This window comes from Lagopus leucura, unplaced genomic scaffold, assembly GCF_019238085.1.
Source record: "Lagopus leucura isolate 7727_CA_CO unplaced genomic scaffold, USGS_WTPT01 Super-Scaffold_806, whole genome shotgun sequence".
Lineage (NCBI taxonomy): Eukaryota > Metazoa > Chordata > Aves > Galliformes > Phasianidae > Lagopus > Lagopus leucura.
The window spans coordinates 4492232-4510784 of record NW_024962260.1 but is presented as its reverse complement, the minus strand read 5'-3'; the positions used below and the strand labels follow the sequence as shown (position 1 = coordinate 4510784).

At 40.7% G+C, this 18553-nt stretch overlaps 1 protein-coding gene across 2 annotated transcripts in view; it reads right to left on the bottom strand.

Moving 5' to 3' along the window:
• ATP2A2 (ATPase sarcoplasmic/endoplasmic reticulum Ca2+ transporting 2) overlaps positions 1 to 18553 on the bottom strand; it is a 40846-nt gene that overhangs the window by 6143 nt on the left and 16150 nt on the right. For both annotated transcript variants that reach the window (XM_042865983.1, XM_042865984.1), the window contains exons 6-19: positions 13843 to 13923; positions 12422 to 12507; positions 11094 to 11558; positions 8482 to 8570; positions 6380 to 6482; positions 5735 to 5866; positions 5525 to 5647; positions 5151 to 5369; positions 3512 to 3847; positions 3072 to 3292; positions 2090 to 2292; positions 1635 to 1720; positions 1054 to 1187; positions 65 to 182 (exon numbers count right to left, since the gene is read on the bottom strand). In XM_042865983.1, coding sequence (XP_042721917.1) covers positions 65 to 182; positions 1054 to 1187; positions 1635 to 1720; positions 2090 to 2292; positions 3072 to 3292; positions 3512 to 3847; positions 5151 to 5369; positions 5525 to 5647; positions 5735 to 5866; positions 6380 to 6482; positions 8482 to 8570; positions 11094 to 11558; positions 12422 to 12507; positions 13843 to 13923 — 2396 coding nt within the window. The remainder of the gene's footprint in view (positions 1 to 64; positions 183 to 1053; positions 1188 to 1634; positions 1721 to 2089; positions 2293 to 3071; positions 3293 to 3511; positions 3848 to 5150; positions 5370 to 5524; positions 5648 to 5734; positions 5867 to 6379; positions 6483 to 8481; positions 8571 to 11093; positions 11559 to 12421; positions 12508 to 13842; positions 13924 to 18553) is intronic.

Sequence of the window (18553 nt, the reverse complement as noted above, 5' to 3'; positions counted from 1 at the left end):
GCTCCACACAAGGATCGCTCTCCATCTCTGAGCTCAGGGATGGATGCAAGACAGAAGCACTCACCGGCAGCGGTTCCACATAGAGGATGAGGAAGTGCAGTGACATGGACAAGCAAATGGCTCCCACCAGCCAGATATTCTCCCATGGGGGCATCCTCATTAGGGACTGATTTTCTGACAGACTGCAAAAGAAACACGGTTCACGTGTGTACATACAAGGCACCAAAGGGAATTCAGTCAATCAGTAAGTCCAACTTATCCGAGTCACCACGGAAAGGAGGACACCAGATTTTGTTTAAGTAGGTTACAACTTTGATCCTGGAAATGCTGGGTACAACAGCACATGACAGCCTTCCTGCCTATCCAGTTGTTCCCTCAAAGCTCAGTTAAAGGCTGCACATACTGAGGGTCAGATCTTTGCACCTTTGTAATGCTTATTCTTAACATCTGCTTTCCAGATTCAGTCTGCATTTAGGCTATGCTGCAGAAGAGCCTGAGATCCAGAACATCCAATGTAGATCAGTGTCTTATTATCTAGGACTACTGCAGTATGCTTGTATTCAGTTTGTTTTTAAAATTAACTGACCTCTAAGCTATTTGAAGAAATATACCCTTGACACTGTGCTATTTAGTGGTTTCCATTTATAATCTAACATTAATTGGCTAAACCCACACTCCCTTAGGGCAGGAAAAGTTATTTTCCATATCTTCAATACTCTTATTTTAGTTCTCCTTGGTATCACTTAATACCAACATAGGAGGGATAATCTGATTGATTAATCTTAAGATTAAAAATAATGGAAAATATTTCAGCTGCTCATGCTTACTAAAATGCCAGAATGAACTGGCAGGCTTAACAATATACCTTAAGATAACAGGTCTCAAGTGTTATCTGGGAGAGTCATTTTGTTTGCACTACCAGGATTGGAAAGAAAACATGACTCAATATTTACCAGTTGAGCAGTCCAGAAACTAAGAGAGCTGGGCTACACAGAAGGTACAACTTCAGATAAGCTATGCAAAAGCTTTCCTTCTTGATTTGGAGATACAAACCTGTTGAGGGCATTGCACATCTCTATGGTGACAAGTACAGAAAGAGCCATTGTCATTGGATACGGAGACTCAAAAACCACACAGTCGACACCAGAGAAGTCTGGGTTGTCCTCTTTGCACTGCAGAAAGTGACTCTGAAACAGGACAATGGGAACTCATTCCTACTGCTTAACTTTCAGAACGTAAAACAGGCTCAGGAAGTCAGCAGTATTAAGAAAACTTTCTAATACGAATCCTGCAAGTGCTGAAGTACAGGAGCAGTGTCTCATATGACACTAAAAGCAAAAAAAAAAAAGCCCCAGTGGTGTTCAACAGCATTAGAAATGTTCCTGTTAGTCTCTACTTACAGGACACCACTTGGTCCTTGAGATGCTTCACAAGTTCAGGCACACCAACCTTCAGCTCAATATTAAGACTAACGCAACAACAAAGCCTGAACATGAATCAAGTTTGAAAAAAAAGCCATTACACAAAACCTCTTTACACAATACTGCGTTTCTCTACAGTCCTTTCAAGTAGAAATTATAAGTGTCCTTTCCCTCCCACCTCACCCCCTCCAAGAAGTGAAACAGAGTGCATACCAGCTGGTAAAAGGTAACTCTTGGACCACCATCAGCAGCAATAAACCACCAAGCAGCAGCACCCACTGTGGCAGCACCAACGTAACCTTAAGGACAACAAAGTGCTTTTTTCAGTGCTACAAATCCCATTAAAAGATCTCACTTGTCAAAAAATCAAAAGGTTCTGACGAAGCAGTAAACGTCAGGCTTACGTCACACAACTATGGCTTTTTATGCCTCTGCTGTTACCAACAGAAAAAGCACTACTTTTACCATTCTGTCACAGCACCACATGCAAATACACAAAAAAAAATGAACGTTTGCTTTGCAAACAAAACCAATCCCATGGAATATCTATTGCAAGCTTTCAAGACTTGAGCATAAAAGATAAGGTGCTGTTTTCAAAGAGGATCACAAAGAAGAAGTCTACATGCTTTAGTTTCCTTCTGAAAAACCAAGCAGCTCTGACCACTTACATCCAATCGCCAGGTAACGGAAGAAGAGCCACCCACTGATCAGTGGCTCCTTGGGGTTGCGGGGTGGTTTGTTCATGATATCCAGATCAGGAGGATTGAAGCCCAGAGCAGTAGCAGGGAGCCCATCTGTCACAAGGTTCACCCATAACAGCTGGACAGGAATCAGAGCTTCAGGAAAGCCCAGGGCAGCTGTCAAGAAGATGCTACAAGAAAACCAAGCAGTTATGTAAGCTTACAAGCCACTGCCTACAAAACAAGCTTCTGCAGAGATCATGTTATTACAGCTCAAATGACGAAGCTCGATTCAGCTGGATTTCCATCAGCATCTCCAGAAAAGTACTGGGCATTTAACTTCCACAGCTCCAAGAACACAAAGAGGGCCTGCAGCAAAAGCCACACAAAGGACAGCTCCAAAGCTTACAAGAAAAACAGGGCAAGTCAAACACTGTATTGTGTTTGGCTCTCGGAGAAGGTATGCTTTGATATAAGAAACTGTTAGGGGACCAATATCTGCATTCTGTGACCAGAAATGTATTCTGTGGCACTGAGGCAACACTCCTCCCCAACATAAGACACGTTCCTCTGAAACTTGAGGTTGAAGTTACAGAGACATTTAAGTTACACACATGGCAAAGTTATAGGAAATAACAAATCTTCTTTTGAGAAGAGAAGTTACTACTTTCCAATTTTTAAAATTAAGTTTCACAAAGATGCACTTCAAACACAGAAATAACCGTACAGCACTTGGTCACCTACTGAGCTAGAACACTATATGCAACTCTATGCTTATGTTTTTTCAATATACTGAAATTCTCCAGAAAATATTAGGGAGCTTAGAAGTATGCAGACTCCACTGTACAGTCACAGTGAGCCACCGCCTGGACAGCCTGTTTCTCTGGTTTTGGTGAGAAATACCAGAATGAGTAAGGAAAGACAAATCCATCATCACTATTCCAGTCCAAAGAAAACAAGCTGAACTTACCAAACAACTTCTCCAACATTGGAAGAAATCAAGTAACGGATGAACTGCTTCATGTTGTTGTAAATTGCACGTCCTTCTTCCACAGCAGCTACAATAGTTGAAAAATTATCATCTGCTAAAACCATTTCAGAAGCAGTTTTAGCCACTGCAGTACCAGAGCCCATAGCAATTCCAATTTCTGCTTTCTTCAATGCAGGGGCATCATTGACACCATCACCAGTCTAGAACAAGAAGTTCAGAGAAAAGATTTACTTGCACACAGGACAGGAATTGGACATCGTGCATTCTGGATCTCTAAACATCACTTAAGGGCAGAACCATTCTGAGACAGAATTCAGGAAGAAGCAGTATCTCAGAAGGAGGCACGAGTCTGCCATGGTGAAATCTGGGTTTAAGAACAGCACTGCCTTTCAAACCACGTGAAAAGTTCCATTACTCACCATAGCTGTAATCTCGTCAAAAGACTGAAGGAACTCAACAATTTTCGATTTGTGAGAAGGCTCCACGCGGGCAAAGCAGCGCGCATGGTGGCAAGCATCTCTCTGGGCAGCGAGCGAGAGCTCGTCGAATTCACGGCCAGTGAAAGCTTTGGTAGAAACATCTTCATCTTCCACAAAGATGCCGATGCGTCGGCAAATGGCCACTGCTGTGCCTTTATTGTCACCGGTTATCATAATCACTCTAATGCCAGCTTGCTTACACAGCTTTATAGAGGAAGCTACTTCAATTCTTGGGGGATCCAGCATTCCCACGCAGCCCACAAAGGTCAGATTGGTCTGAAACAACACACCACTGAGTTTCAGCACAAAATCCTGTAGACTTTTCATCTGACATTACCAAAATAATCACGTCTGTTCAGCATGGGAGTAACATCTCAGCACAGTGACCTCAGTGTTTGCTCCCAGTCCACCATACCCGTGATTTTACACTGAACAATCACACGCTGAAGCCTATATCATACTGACATTCAGTAAAACCCAGTGTATTACACGTGATGTAACCACCAGTCAAAGTCCTTCCAAGTCACTTCTGAGAGGTTCTGCTTCACCCTACTAAATTTTCACAGCACTTTAGCACTGACAATGAATCCAAACAGTGGGAGAAGAACTGAAAGGTCACATCGACAAGCAGATTAACAACAGAAGGTAATGTAGCAGTTGATGTTTTTGGAATCACAATGCTGCATGAGGGGTCTAAAAAAAGACACAGTTAATTCCTGAAGTACAACCACACACTGCAATGACAATCTGTAGTTCCAAATCTTGCTTCAAATATGCTCTTTTAGTTATCTGGAGCAGATTTGACTTGCAAACAGTCAGGTCTTTCTTGTTATCGGTTCAAGAGCACAGTGCCCAAGACAAAACTCATGCAACTGCTGTCATTCCCCTGCTACCCACCCACTCCAAGTCCCAGATGCAGGTTCCATTGGAAAATTACAGTAGCCAGGGTAATAACAGAGCTTTTGCAGCTGACAGTATGGAGGAGGGGAAGTAAACCTGATCCTCAGAGCACAAAATGGCAGTTCGGTTCCCTCACAAAATCCCCAAAGGGGTCTTTTGCAGTTGAGCAATGTCAAACTCAGAAACTTTAAAGCTGAAACCACAACGTTGTTCTTAGAAGACTTTTCCAGACTCAGCCTCTGCAATTAGTTTACAGTGCTACGACCTTAAGAACTGTATGTTTACATGCAAAACAGCACAACTTGCAGGTGGCAGCATAGCTGGTTTCTTACATTTGTAGCTTGGCAGCAGCACATACAACCAGCCACCAAGAACCAAGTGTTTTTTCATTTAAACCTCAAATAAGCTAGGGGAACAAATTAGGAGGCGGAGGCAATTATCATAAACCATGGAATATTTCTGAATTTTATCCTCTGAATTTCTTCAGAGTCACATACAGTCTTCTCTCAAACTGACCATTTCCTCCACAGATGTGGCTAACCATTGTCTGGCATCAAAAACATCTTGTAAGACAAAAATCTCAGCCATAACTTCCTCAAGAAACAACAAAACAAAGAGTCACCATTCTCCACTTTAGGAGAGGGAGAAGTGTTATAAACAGTCCTTTACTAAAACTTACCTCATAGTTAATGAAGTTTGAGGAGTCCTCAAGATTCATTTCTTCTTTCCTAGGAGGATTGTCATGGGTTGCCAGAGCCAAACAACGCAGTGTGTCTCTACCAGTTCCCCACTCTCTAATAACAGACATTATTTTCTGCTTGATCCCTGAGGATAATGGTATCTTAGCATTTCCAACACGGACGTGTGTACATCTATCGATTACACCTTCAGGAGCACCCTTGCAGAGGCAAAACAAGGAAAGAAAACCTTAGTTTCATAAATACAACACAACATTTGCTCAAATTACTGAAGTTCTTCCATTTTCAAGCTGAAATGATTTCTGTCACAACGTTGCAGCCACCCTCCAGCTGCACTTGCCCAGCACAAACCCACCTTAACAAACATCTTGCTCATGGACGTGCGGCTCGGTTTGTTGGGTGTGCAATAGACAGACATCGATTTTCTGTCTCTTGAGAATTCCAGAGTGAATTCCTTCTTCATAAGTTGTTTTATCACCTTGTAAAAAGAGCAGCATAGCAATACATTTAGGCAATACATATTACAAAACTCACTCCCTGGTGAATTCCAGATATGGGTACTGACCGAGTTGCAAGCATTTGCACGTTCAATTCGAGAAAGTCCTTTCAGGTCTGTGTCAAATACATTCATCTTTTCAACCAGACAGGTAAGTGCTGTTTCTGTGGCTTCCCCAACTTTTTCGTATACTCCCTTAGCCTTTAGATAACACAGAGCAAACAAAAATACAGGAGATTATTTTAAGCCTCAATCAGAATCTACCAGAGACAAAGTTTAAGTTTCACAGCTGGGAAAAAACCAACCTTACTATAGCTTACAAAAACAAGCAGAACTATGTTTAAAAAGCAACCCTGAAGTGCAGTTTGTAGAATATTTCCAGATTTTCCTCTTAATACGAGCTGTGAAGGATGTTAGTACTTTATTAAGCATTTAAGTCATTACCTAGCAACCTTGAGGAGGTGAGGTAAAGCAATAAAGTGGCAGAGCACCATACATAACAAGGGAGCTCCAAGTTCCAGATTACACTTACTGCCTGGCTTAAGCTTTCCCAGTGTTCAACGAACAAGCCATTCCCTGAATTAATACTTAAGAGGGCCTAAATACCATTCCTTGAATAGAAGGGGATTTACCACTGAAAGGCATTACACAGACAGATGAGAACAAACACCTATCCTCATTCTCACTCTCCCCTGTCCCAGGATATGTACTTACCTCATTGTAATCCAAGGAGGAATCATTACAGAGCGCACAGATCGTTGCCAGTTCCACAAGGCCATCATATTGACTGCATTTAATAAGTTTGTCATCTTTATGCCTTTCCAAAGGAAAAAAAAAGTAGGAAATTGTGTTTGTTATTTAGCAGCAGCATTTCGTTCTTTTCCCCCCTCTTTAAGCCCTCACTGTATTGTCATTTAGTACTATGCTTAGTAACTAAGGACTCGGAACTATAGAGTTCACCAGGCAATCCAAATACCCTCCAGGAGAACATGGTATCAATAGAAATACCTTAGAAAAGCACATTTGATCTGCAAAATATGAATTCTAAATCAGACATCACAGAACATGATTACTGATGGAATTACTACCTGAACTGCAAAACCTAACTTCCTCTGGGGGCTGTCATACAGCAACGAGACACACAAAAAGCTTGGTGATAGCAGAATATGGAATCAGTATTAGAGCACACATGACTTGGAGGGGAGTTCCAAGGAGAAGGATGTAGCTGGGTACATTAGGACCTTACTTTCCTTAGCATTACTGCAGACTCTGCATATTTACTGCTATGCACCAACTGGGCAGGCATTGAAGTACATTCATACTTTGCCATTTCTTAAAAATTAATCTGTGCTCAATGTGAATCTTCTAAACCAATGAAAAGCTAAGTCATTTCACAATACAAATCCCACCAGAAAGTTCTGCTGAACATCCCAAACTAATACACCACTTAGGGATTACAAATAAAAAAAAACAACTTCTCTGCTTTCACATTTAGAAAGAGATGGATAACAAATGAATTTGTTTTCTCAAACAACAGCACACTTATGGTTCTTTTATGCTTACTCCACAAAAGAATCCAGTGCTGTTATTTTTTCTACTACCAAAACCAGCAAGCCACAGTTCTCATGCAACACCTCTCATTGAAACCCTCAAGGAGAAGTGTCTGATAATAGAAGAAAGTGGATGACTACCCCCTAAGAGTGCTTAACATTGCCTATGACATCTGATTATGTAAGCTTTTGTTCAGCCTCTCGTAGTACTGCAAATGAATTTCAGCATTGCATAATACAGCCTACAAACAAAATGCATCTTTCAAAACCATTTTGGCCTTTAAAGTCCCATTTTGCATCCAATCCTACAGCCACAAGGAGAATTCAGTAGCTTCAAGCTCTTAACTCTTTTACTTGGTTTGAGAACCCAGCTACTCACTATCCCATGCCAAAAAATAACTTGTGGTGGTGAGTTTCCCTTTCACAGGGTGTTCTTTAAGTACATGAATGCAATGCTCTTAACGTCCTTGTCCACAGCCCCAGTCCCAGCAAGTGAAAACAGAACATTAACATACACCAATGTCTTCTTGTAATCAGCATCTGCCACCTCAATGAATTGTATTATTTTACTTACCCACAGTTTTTGAGAGACCAGTTAAAGCACAACAGCTAGATGTCTTACAAGATCTAGAATGTCACCTTGTCTAATTCTGTCTACTGAAATGACAGCATAAGCTTTTGACAGCAATTAGCTTTGAAACAAAAAAAGATTTGGGGAATTAAGATTTCCAGCTGCCGAGAACATTACGGTCTTAACTGCTATGAAAATTAAAGAGAGATAATTGCTACTGAGATTGGTGAAGACTGCACCAAGTCAGAGGCCTGTATCTGAAATTCCACAAGCTTGAGATGTTTAAAAATAACTGAATCCAATTCCACTTCACACATAGTAGATTTCTGTTAAACTGAGGTGATAAAATTAAAAACGTTACAGACTGGCCAAACAAAAGGAGCAGTAAGAACCAACGGAGAGGCCTGCCTTCCAAAAGCAGAACCCTAAGGACCCTCAAAGTTGTCTCGGTCCACCCCTAACTCCTCCTTAGAAATGGAAAGCTGCAATATTGGAGTATATAAACGTTTCATGAAGGTTCACTTTCCTAGAATTTAGCTGCATTTTACTGCTAATTATGTTTCCCCAGCCCTTCAGCAGGCATTCTCATTGCTTGAGCTTCCATGTATTAACAAATATTCTATGCCTCAACTTTCCAAGTCTAAAGCAATAGCCAATGAATAAACAGACAAATATTTAACTTCAGCAACACTTACACTTCTCCCATGGGAGCGTATGTCGAACCAGTTACAGTAAATTCATTCAGAGAACAGCTATCTCCTTCCACTTTGTCCAGGATAAACATCTGCAATTAGAGTAAGAGGCATTATTGCCTTTGAGCAGTCATTAATACACAAGATTTAAAAAGGCCTTAAGCAAGCAGGTACAAGAAACAACTCTGTGTTCAATATGCAAACTAGACAAAACCAGACTTAGAGCCTACCCGTATGTGAACATCCCTATCCCTAATGCACAGAGATCAGCACTTCTGCCTAACGGATTGCATTTGAGAAGTGAATGGAGGCACAAGGAGACCAAAAAGTTGAAAAGCAGATGCTGTGTACACTCATTATCAACTGATAATTAAACTCATCATCCTGGCCATGCCTCCTAGGCCTCAAACTTGTGAGTTAATTCTTATACATACGTTTAAAAGAGTTCCAGTCAAAAGCAGCACAGGACAGCTTGGAAATTCTTGCCACAGCAAAAATACAAAGCATCTTGGCATAATTTATTTATTTATTGATTTATTTCAGCCAAGAGCTGAAATACAGTGAGTTTCCCTTAATACCACTGAAAGCATTTTCCATCCTGGTTCTTGCTAAGTCCTTTAATACCCAGTGCACTGATAGATGTGAAACATTCAGACAGCTCGAGTGCCCAGGAGCACAGGAAGAAGTTATCTTCAAATGAATACACTGATTGAAAGGATGCATCCGTACTCTGAGCTGCAGGCAGACTCAAACCTGGGCAAGCGAAGATAAAAACATGCTGGTACTCTACCAGGTCTAGCTGGAGTGGCAGCAGAGATAAAACACACCTCCATACAGTTTCTGACTGGCTTTTTGGTATGAGCCATTTTGCCAAACCATACTTGAGCACCATCTCGCTTTGCCCTCGTTACCTTGCCTTATTTTTTAGGGATGCATTTTTGCAAAACACAGCTTAACATTTAGCTGATGCACACGTGGTCTTCATCAATGTCCGGACACCTCACGCTCTTTCAAGTCATTTTAAAAACCAAAAACTCAACAAGCTGATGATTTAAGAGGCCACAAGGCAGAATAACTGCATTCCTGCCTGACAGGACAGGTCAGGACATGAAAACAAGCCCTCAAATCTTCTCCTTTCCCTTCTGACTGAAGTATTTAGGATATTATTTAACATCACGAAAAACAAAACTGCAAAGTGAGTTACTACTGTCAAAATTCTTCTTCACAACTTAGACAAGCCAACTGCTTCAAGAGAAACCATGAATCCACGTACTGTCTACAGGTTACTGGGATTTGGCCATATTTTGCAAATCTTCACAATTAAGTTCAACTTGAGACAGCTACAGAATAATGAGGATCCAACAAGTAGCAAGGCACCAGACCTGGAGTATTGAGCCCTCCGAATGTAAGGAGCAGTGCATTTGCAGCTTTTAAGTAAACACATCTGAAGGATCGTAACTGATGAGTTTACCATGAAGCCTTCTGCTTTTGGCATCTTCCTTTTTGGCAGCATTCATTTGGTGATAAAAAAACCTCCGCAAAGACTAGGGCAGTTATGCAACTCTACTGCAAGTAACCTCCTCTGGAATACTGATGAGCAGCTGCTTTGTGTTTCCTAGGTATAAATACTAAAATACTTAAGCAAGTAGAACAAGTCAACTGCCAGTTAAAAAGAAGAAGCCAACAATCACATGAGAATAAATTCAGACTTGCCAAAGACACCAGTCTGTAACGCTCAATGTTTATGCATTTGGAATTCTAACCCCATGTAATAACTCTGACCAAACATTTGATACCAGTTGCTATGTTGCTGAACATCCACAATTATTAAAAGAACAGTGTTTTCTCCATAAAATTCCTGTGAAGACTATCAAGTATGTGGGATGCACAGAAAACGGGAACAGAACATGCATGTCATGAAGTGAGTAGCTACAAAAGCTACAAAAACCCTGAACTAATTGGCACAAGAAGGAATACTTGGGAGAAAGGGAAGTGGGCACACCAGCATTATGCTAATATAAAAACATGCCATACACTGAATATGACCATGGCAATGCAGATGATGGCATCACTTGCAGTGCCAAGATTAACCAGACAACACTGCATGTTGAGAAACAAAGCACATCAGAGCAATAGTGGCTAGAGAAGGTAACCAAAGGAAGGTGGGAATGTTCAGTAGTGAAAATACCTCAGACTATCCAAGTTACTGCCAGCAAGGCTTTAGCTTTTTCTTGACATCTTCATACATAGATAAATGCTTTTTATGCTTACAACGTACCCCACCCCATCTTTCTGAAACAGGACAAACCAGAGTAAATCATCACCAGGAGACTGAATTGCTTACAGCCAGCCAATGGAAAGCTGCTTGCAAACAACTGTCCCTTACACCAAATGGGGGTGCAGCTATTTTTGGCCATGACTAAGTAAGGGAAGGAAATAAAAGCCTTCAGTACTCTACACTGGAAATCTGACATCAACGTAGAAGCTTATCTTAGGAAAATAAAGGCAGATTTTGATGATATGAGAACCAAAAACCTCACCATCAGGAGAATTCAAGTAATGCTGACTATTCAGAGTAGCTGAAGAGAAAAAATGAGCGAGTCATTTCAACGTACCCTGCAGACTGACATCTGATTGGTGGTCAGAGTACCAGTCTTGTCAGAACAAATAACTGAGGTACAACCCAAGGTTTCCACGGAGGGAAGGCTTCTAACAATTGCATTCTTCTTGGCCATTCTGCGGGTTCCAAGAGCCAAGCAGGTGGTAATAACAGCAGGCAGGCCCTCAGGAATAGCAGCAACAGCAAGGGCAACAGCAATCTTAAAGTAATAGATAGCACCTCGAATCCAGGAGCCACCATGAACCGGATCATTGAAGTGACCGATGTTTATTATCCAAACAGCGATGCAGATCAGTGAGATGACTTTAGACAGCTGCTCTCCAAACTCATCCAGCTTTTGTTGGAGTGGGGTTCTCTCTTGTTCAGTAGCCACCATCTCATCACGAATTTTGCCAATCTCAGTGTTGACTCCTGTTGCAATTACCACTCCCATAGCTTTACCAGCAGCAATGTTGGTACCCTGACGTAAACGAAAGAGAAGAAAAGCTTGCAGTCAAATGGCAAACAGCAATGTTTACAAGGGCAGACTAGAGAGGCTGTGTTTCAGTTCAGTTGTGAAAGAGGGGAGCAGGAAGAATGACATTCCCCCAGTATACACAAAAGAAAACTCCAGTGTAGGATTTCTATTTAAAAAAATTAGGGTCAATATGAACAAACATTGATCTGTTATAAGTAGTGTAAACAAATCCATCTGCTGGTAAGTACTGGCATCTTAAGAGCTTTTGTTTGTTTTAATCTGGCAAAACACAATCCTAATAATGTTATTTACTGTAATACATGTGTTCTGTGGGACCCTGTGTGTGAACATTTAAGACGAGTAAGAACAGTTTGGCTTTCTGCAAGGAGTTCATCAACAATAAGAATTGTTATTTCAATATCTGAAAGGCATTCAACCACTTCCTTGGAACAAATTTCAATCAACAGTTTCTTTCCCTAATAGCAAGCTAGTTCTCAACTTCAGCAACACAACAGCACAGTTTAGGTGAGCATTATTATCACTCTTAAGAACAGGTACTTTATAAAAGTAGTTCAGGAGTCCCTTAGAGTGTATGTCCTTCAGTATATTTCTAGTGAAGGACAAAAGTTACTTTCCTCATATAAACCGGCCTCAACAACCCTCCCTAAGGACAGCTTTTATTAGAAGCCACTTCTAATCTTTATTTCATTCAGTTTGATGCACGTGGAGACATGCATACAGATGTGCACAGAGAACAGAGCAAGGAGTCCCACAGCCTTTAGATGCACACCTTGAGTTCTCTTTGCTTTAGTTTACCACCATCTGTATTACTTCTACTACCTTTTAAACTTGCACAGAAAACTTACAGAAAAAAGCATGTTCTTCTTGTCTTGGTTTACAGCACGAGGATCTGGGACAGGATCAGTGTGCTTAATAACAGACACAGATTCACCTAAAGGGAAGGCAACAGTCTTAAGAGATTACACATATACCATTTAAATTCTGTAAGGAATCAAAAGTCAATCTAAACATTTTTACAATGTCCCTTTCAAGGCACATAAGCAGCAGATGATTCACTCAGCACTTTAAAGCAGCAGGAACCACTGCATGAAGGATGACCTCTCAAACAAATTTCTACTCCAGCGTTGTTCTGTGTGCTTCTCACACAGCCACAAGCTTTTCTGTTCTCTATGTATTGGAAGAGTTATGTTCTCATTTAAATAATTACAATAGTAGTTACGTATTCATTGCCAGACTTTAAGATTTTTATTCTTATTTTTTCAACAACAGATGCATCTCAGTCACTTCCTTTAGATGCGAGTCTTCAGAAACCTCTTCCATTAACACCTTCAGTGCATCATTTCTCATGCACATGGCATACAGTAAAAAAAAAAAAAAAAAAAAGGTTTCTTTTCAGTAAAAGCAGATGCCAATTACTACCCATCAGATTTCAGAAGGGTGGAAACTCAGTGACTGATGCACTACTTTTTTGTAAGAAAATGCAGGCACTCCATACTTATGCTAAATATAAGCAAGCTTGATCACTCTTACACTAGTCAAGATCCATAGTAAGAAAATGTGCAGCCTGTTTCAAGACAGATCAAGAATATTTTTTTGTGATGAATAATTACTGCTTTAAAATTCATGGCTAGTTGACATTTACTGTTTATGTTACCAAAACTGGCAGACAGATCTTCATGTTCCAGCTGAGAGAAGGCTGCACTAGCATGCCTGGCTGATTGATTCCTAGCTTCTTTCCTATATTCAGTAGTACTGTTACTTTGTTTTGTTTTCAACTAATCTGAAAAGTGCTCTAAATATAGCTCCTGCATTTCAGCCTGCATCAGAAAACACATGAACATGTGTGCACAGCATTTCATCAAATAAGGCTTTAGAAACAGCAGTTTAAAAACTGCCTGTATTTTAAATGTTACACTCCCTTGTGCAAGAAAACAGGTGTTAGAGAAGACATTTAGTAAGAGCAGCAAGGCATTCAATGTAGAACACAAACTTGAATAGAAATGATTCCCTCCCCACCCCCCAGGCTTCCATTATCTCTTGACTAAAGAAAGCACTACAAGTCTCAGGAAGAATATTCATCTCAGTAAGGTGAACACGAATGACAAAGTCAACATATTCAACCACTAAGATTTAACTAACTACATCAGAAATTCGCTGCACTTAAATATAGTACTGGTATAGCTACAGACTGGTCTGTAACATATCCTAAAGCAGTTAAAAGGCACTTCCAATGTATGCATAATAATCCAAAAGTCACAACTCATACCTGTGAGAATGGACTGATCTACCCTTAGAGTTGTAGATTTGATAGAAGTGATTCTTATATCAGCAGGAACCTTGTCTCCAACTGCAAAGAAATGAGTAAGGCAAAGTTCCAATTCAGTTATTTGAGAGATTTCTAACCAAATGTAGATTAGCTCTATCAGCCAGGAAGGTGATTTTGCAGTAACTGCTCCAATGATTACGGTTACTACCAGCTGCTTATTGCTTCTGTGGCTTGCAATACCCTACTTTTACGAGTTGCCAATATACTCTGGCAAATTAAATTTGTCTTCAAAATCTCTACCTCTACTTAATTTCAACAAAATATTCCATAAATCACTACTGGTTCTCTCATCACATGACCATAACATGACAGCAGAGGGAGAACATCCTTGCAAGACATCAATTTCAGAATACATTTCAATAATAACCAGATTTAATGCTAAGGTAAGAATCAAGTCCCCTCCTCAGGAAGGCTGACCTAACAAGTTGTTTTCTTTACACAAAGTCAGTTTTCTGTTCTCCACAGATCAGAACACGACCCATGTTTGTTTATCTGGACACTGTTTCTGCAGATCTGCTTTTTGTGTTATACTTCAAATACTGCCAGACTTGTTCGAGTTAGAAGCTAAGTTCAGATCACACACCAACCTTAAGTAGTACAGCTGTATTAAATACACCCCAGACCAAAGCCCTGCAAGATTTGGCAGAACTCTGTGCTGCGTTTATTCGTTAGACGTTTCTGTTCTGCAGAGCACTACAGCCTACAATTAATCAAAGGGCACAAAAGACCCCTCCTGCAGCACTTGAGACAGCAAGGCAGCACGTGGTGCAGGAGCTAACAGCAACTCCTCCAGAGGCAGAGTTCTGCTCCCACATCTTCAGCATCCCAGAACTGATTCTTCCACCGTTCTACCTTCTCTCATCTTGTTTTTCCTGGTTTTTAAGAGGAGTGGAAGAACTAAAGTGGTGCTATTTAGTTCTAATAGACACACAGTCAAACGTACTCCTAACATAATTTACCAGCACAATTAAAGTGTTATATTATTTTTATTATTATTATTATTATAAAACAATGCACAATGACAGGGGGGAGAACACTTCACACTAGCTAATAAGAGACAATTTTCTCAATAAATAGACTCTGTGTCCCTGCAGTAAAATTAAACCAAGCTGCAATTCCTGCAGGAACTGCTTATGCAACTGACAGCAATAATGAACATTAACAAATAATGCCATGAGAAGGCAGCAGTGGTGTTACAGCCTTGCAGCATACACTTACTCAGACAGGAAAGTTAAGGAACAAAATGCTGAAGAGGATTAAGTGCTGCTTTGAACATTAAGTAAACTTGCAGCACGTGACTTTTCCTAAGGTCAAAAAAGCCCCCAAATCAGTAAAAGCAGCAAAGATGGAATAGCTCTGCTTGAGGAGCGAGACATGTCCTTGGGTGAGCATGTGTATATGAAGGGATCCCATAAATAGACACAAATTGTCTTTTTGTATCATTATAGCATGTGAAAACTAATTTAAGCCACCATGCCCTTGAGCAGAAGAGAAAATAGCATTAGACAAACAGTGACCTCAGCCAAAAATGGCCAAAGCATTCAATAGACTCTCCTGATGTCATGAGGAGGTTTATATGCAGACATGTAATGGCAGCTGCCTTTCAGCTATCACTGAACAACAGGCTAAGACCTCAGTGCAATGGGATGCAATGCCCATCAGCCCGGGTACACATTTTTTTGCACTCCTACCAATATTCAAGCAGTGATATTTCAATGAAAGCTGCTCCTCAGCATCATTGGCGGCCTCGATCATCAGCACTGTTTACCTCAGCAGCTTAAGAGCAGACATTCCCCTACCATCTCCATTTAGAAGGTGGTAGTAAAACATTCCAGGTATTTCCAATAGGCAGGAAAGCTTTACATCAGGATCAACGATGGAACCATTCTGAGAAGCTCTCAGCAAAATACTAGCTACAACTCTGAGCCACGTACCAACTTGAACACTCTGTTATGAGCATAAGAGCAACTATACAGAAAATTATCCTGCAGTAGATAGGAACCCACAGGAAGTTTTCTGTGAGCAGTTTGTTGCAGTTTGCATCTACAAGCAGGCGGCTGTTTCCCACATACTTGAACACAGAAATTCATCTCCTGGTGTTTTCATGCTGCTTGTTTTGTTGCTCAATTATATTTTAGAGCACAGGGTCAGAGGTATTACCCAAAGCTGTAATTTGAGAGACAACAAGAAATCGGGAGAAATGTATTTGTGTTGTTTAATGAAGAGCTACCACAGTCTGGATATAACAAAACTACCAGCTCACAGCATTAAGTCTAAAAGCTCAAGCCAGTTGCAGAAGGAATTTCATCAATTGTTTAAAAAATGAATCCAAAACAGTCCCTTGATTTCTACAGCAGCTCCAGAGAATCAAGCAAGCTGCTTCCAAAATCATCCGGATGCATATTGTTGAAGCATGGTTTAGCCAAATACTTAGCAACTGAGAACACAGCCCCTACAGCTATAAAAAGCACTGCTGCTGGAAGAGTCGGAGCAGGGTTTGTTTCAAATCACTGGTTTTATTCACAGAATCCTTTTTGTTCCTGCACAGAATACTGCTTCAGCATTAATATTGAGCTTCTGCTTACAAAGAAATGCAAGAGGAAAAGTGTGTTAAAAAAAACCCACTTAACTGTGCAAATCTATGTTGAAACACACAATTTACAGTTTCTACCCCTTGACAGAAACTGGAGTCACGTTTAGTTGTGATATAAACAAAGTTATGTCAATTATTTGAAACAATTGACACAACTTCACTCAAAACATGGCCAGTTTAACATCTGAAATCACTGAATTCTGCTAGGTGCTTACAAGGAGATGAAACATTTCCTCACCACGATCCCAACTGATTACACCTTATGCCTTGGCCTTTCCTCCGGAGTTCAAAGCTCCCCAGCTCTTATCTCACTCCTCCCAGTGCTGTGGCAGCACGACGGGTCAACTTCCACTCCATACATACAATCATTTACACAGACACTCAACTTGAAGCCTGCTGTAACTCCACCTGGCAGCTGGGCATACTTCAAGTAAAGCAGGTGTCCAATTGCAGGAATGACTGCAGCTCTCTGAAAACAGCTTCCTTGTGAAAAAAGGGCCTCAAAAGGCAGCTCAGCACCAGGCTGCCCAGCATGACTTGTGAAGCTGGAGGGAAAGAACTAAAGCTATTTGCATTTCAGACCCTGCTACATTATCAGAAGTCCAGCCAGAAGATCATGCATCTCCCAGGTCTCAAGGGCTCTTCTACATGTCCTGAATTGTGGGCGACTGGAAGCTCAGAGAACAGAATCAGCCATATTCCAGAATAAACACATAACCCCAAAGGCAGATCCTAAAGTCTTCAGAACACAACTGCCACTTGAGGTGAGTACTTCGAACTGCTATCAGCTCTGCTGACTGCCTCTGATCCCTCCAACACTGAACACCAGGAAGCAGTTTACTGATTTATACTTATTTAAAAAGTGTTACTACCTCTTGGTTAATGCAAATTTTACAATACATTCTTGAAAGTGACTCTAAACATCCTCATCACTTTCCACAGCACACCAGACGGAGAGAAAGAAGTACAGAACTGTCACCCTCACCCTCCCCTTTACTTCTAAAACGTGTTCTTTGATACGTTCCCTCTATATCCATTTTTCCTCTTACTTTGATAGCATTCCTGTCCAGCCTTATGAAAGTACAAAGTACTTAATGCTTCCTACACAGGGCATAATAAAAACACTATGAAAATTCAGGAGCTCTTCAAAACAGGAAGATTAAGTCCATCCAGTCTTTCACACAAGGTCAAGTGTGAAGTTATCAAAATGAGGAATGCCTGTGAAATCCACTAAGTGCAACTTGCTCAAGAACTGTAAGATGGATTGCTTCACAACAAGATGAAGACTGAAACAGCAATGGTCTCTTCAGTCTTAACCATACTTGCAAAATGGAGTTTGCTTTAATTGCCAAGACAGAAGAACATATTTTCTAAATATATTCATTCACAGAATCACCAAGGTTGGGAAATTCCTGCCAGATCATCCAGTCCAACTGTCCACCTATCAATTCTTGGCATTGATGATGCAAGCTACAGGTTAGGTCATGCTCACAGAGTAGCCTTCTCTTCCACATGGTCCTCAGAACTTACTAAACAGTGCATGAAGAAGTGTACTCATCCAAATCTAAGAACTGCCAAAGGCAGACATTAAAACAATAGTAATTAATGCATAGAGATATCCATATTGCATTGTTGTCAGTGATGACCAGAAAGACTAGAGTAAAAAAGACACAGAAGAATCAGCTTTCTGGATCTAGTATGCATTGAGGTCCAAACAGATGCTTTGAGTTACAAAAAATGCATACTGCATTAAGCACTATGTAAAATAAATTATTCCTATCTTAACTCTTACTGGCTAGGAATAACACTTCTACATGTCATTCTCTCTGAAGAGGGCACCAGAACGTAAAGAGCTGTGCCAGTGGCCAGATACCTCACCTCCAAAGCTGCGCTCATTTCTAACCTGACTTTGCCTCACTTCAGCTTTCAATCAGTGTGTTCATTTAGAACACCAACACCACCTTCTGGGTTTGAAGCTCTTGTGATCAGCCTATAAAAGCACCTAGTAGGAAAAAGAAGAAACTAAGCTTTAACTTTTGCTAGATCAGATAAAGGAGT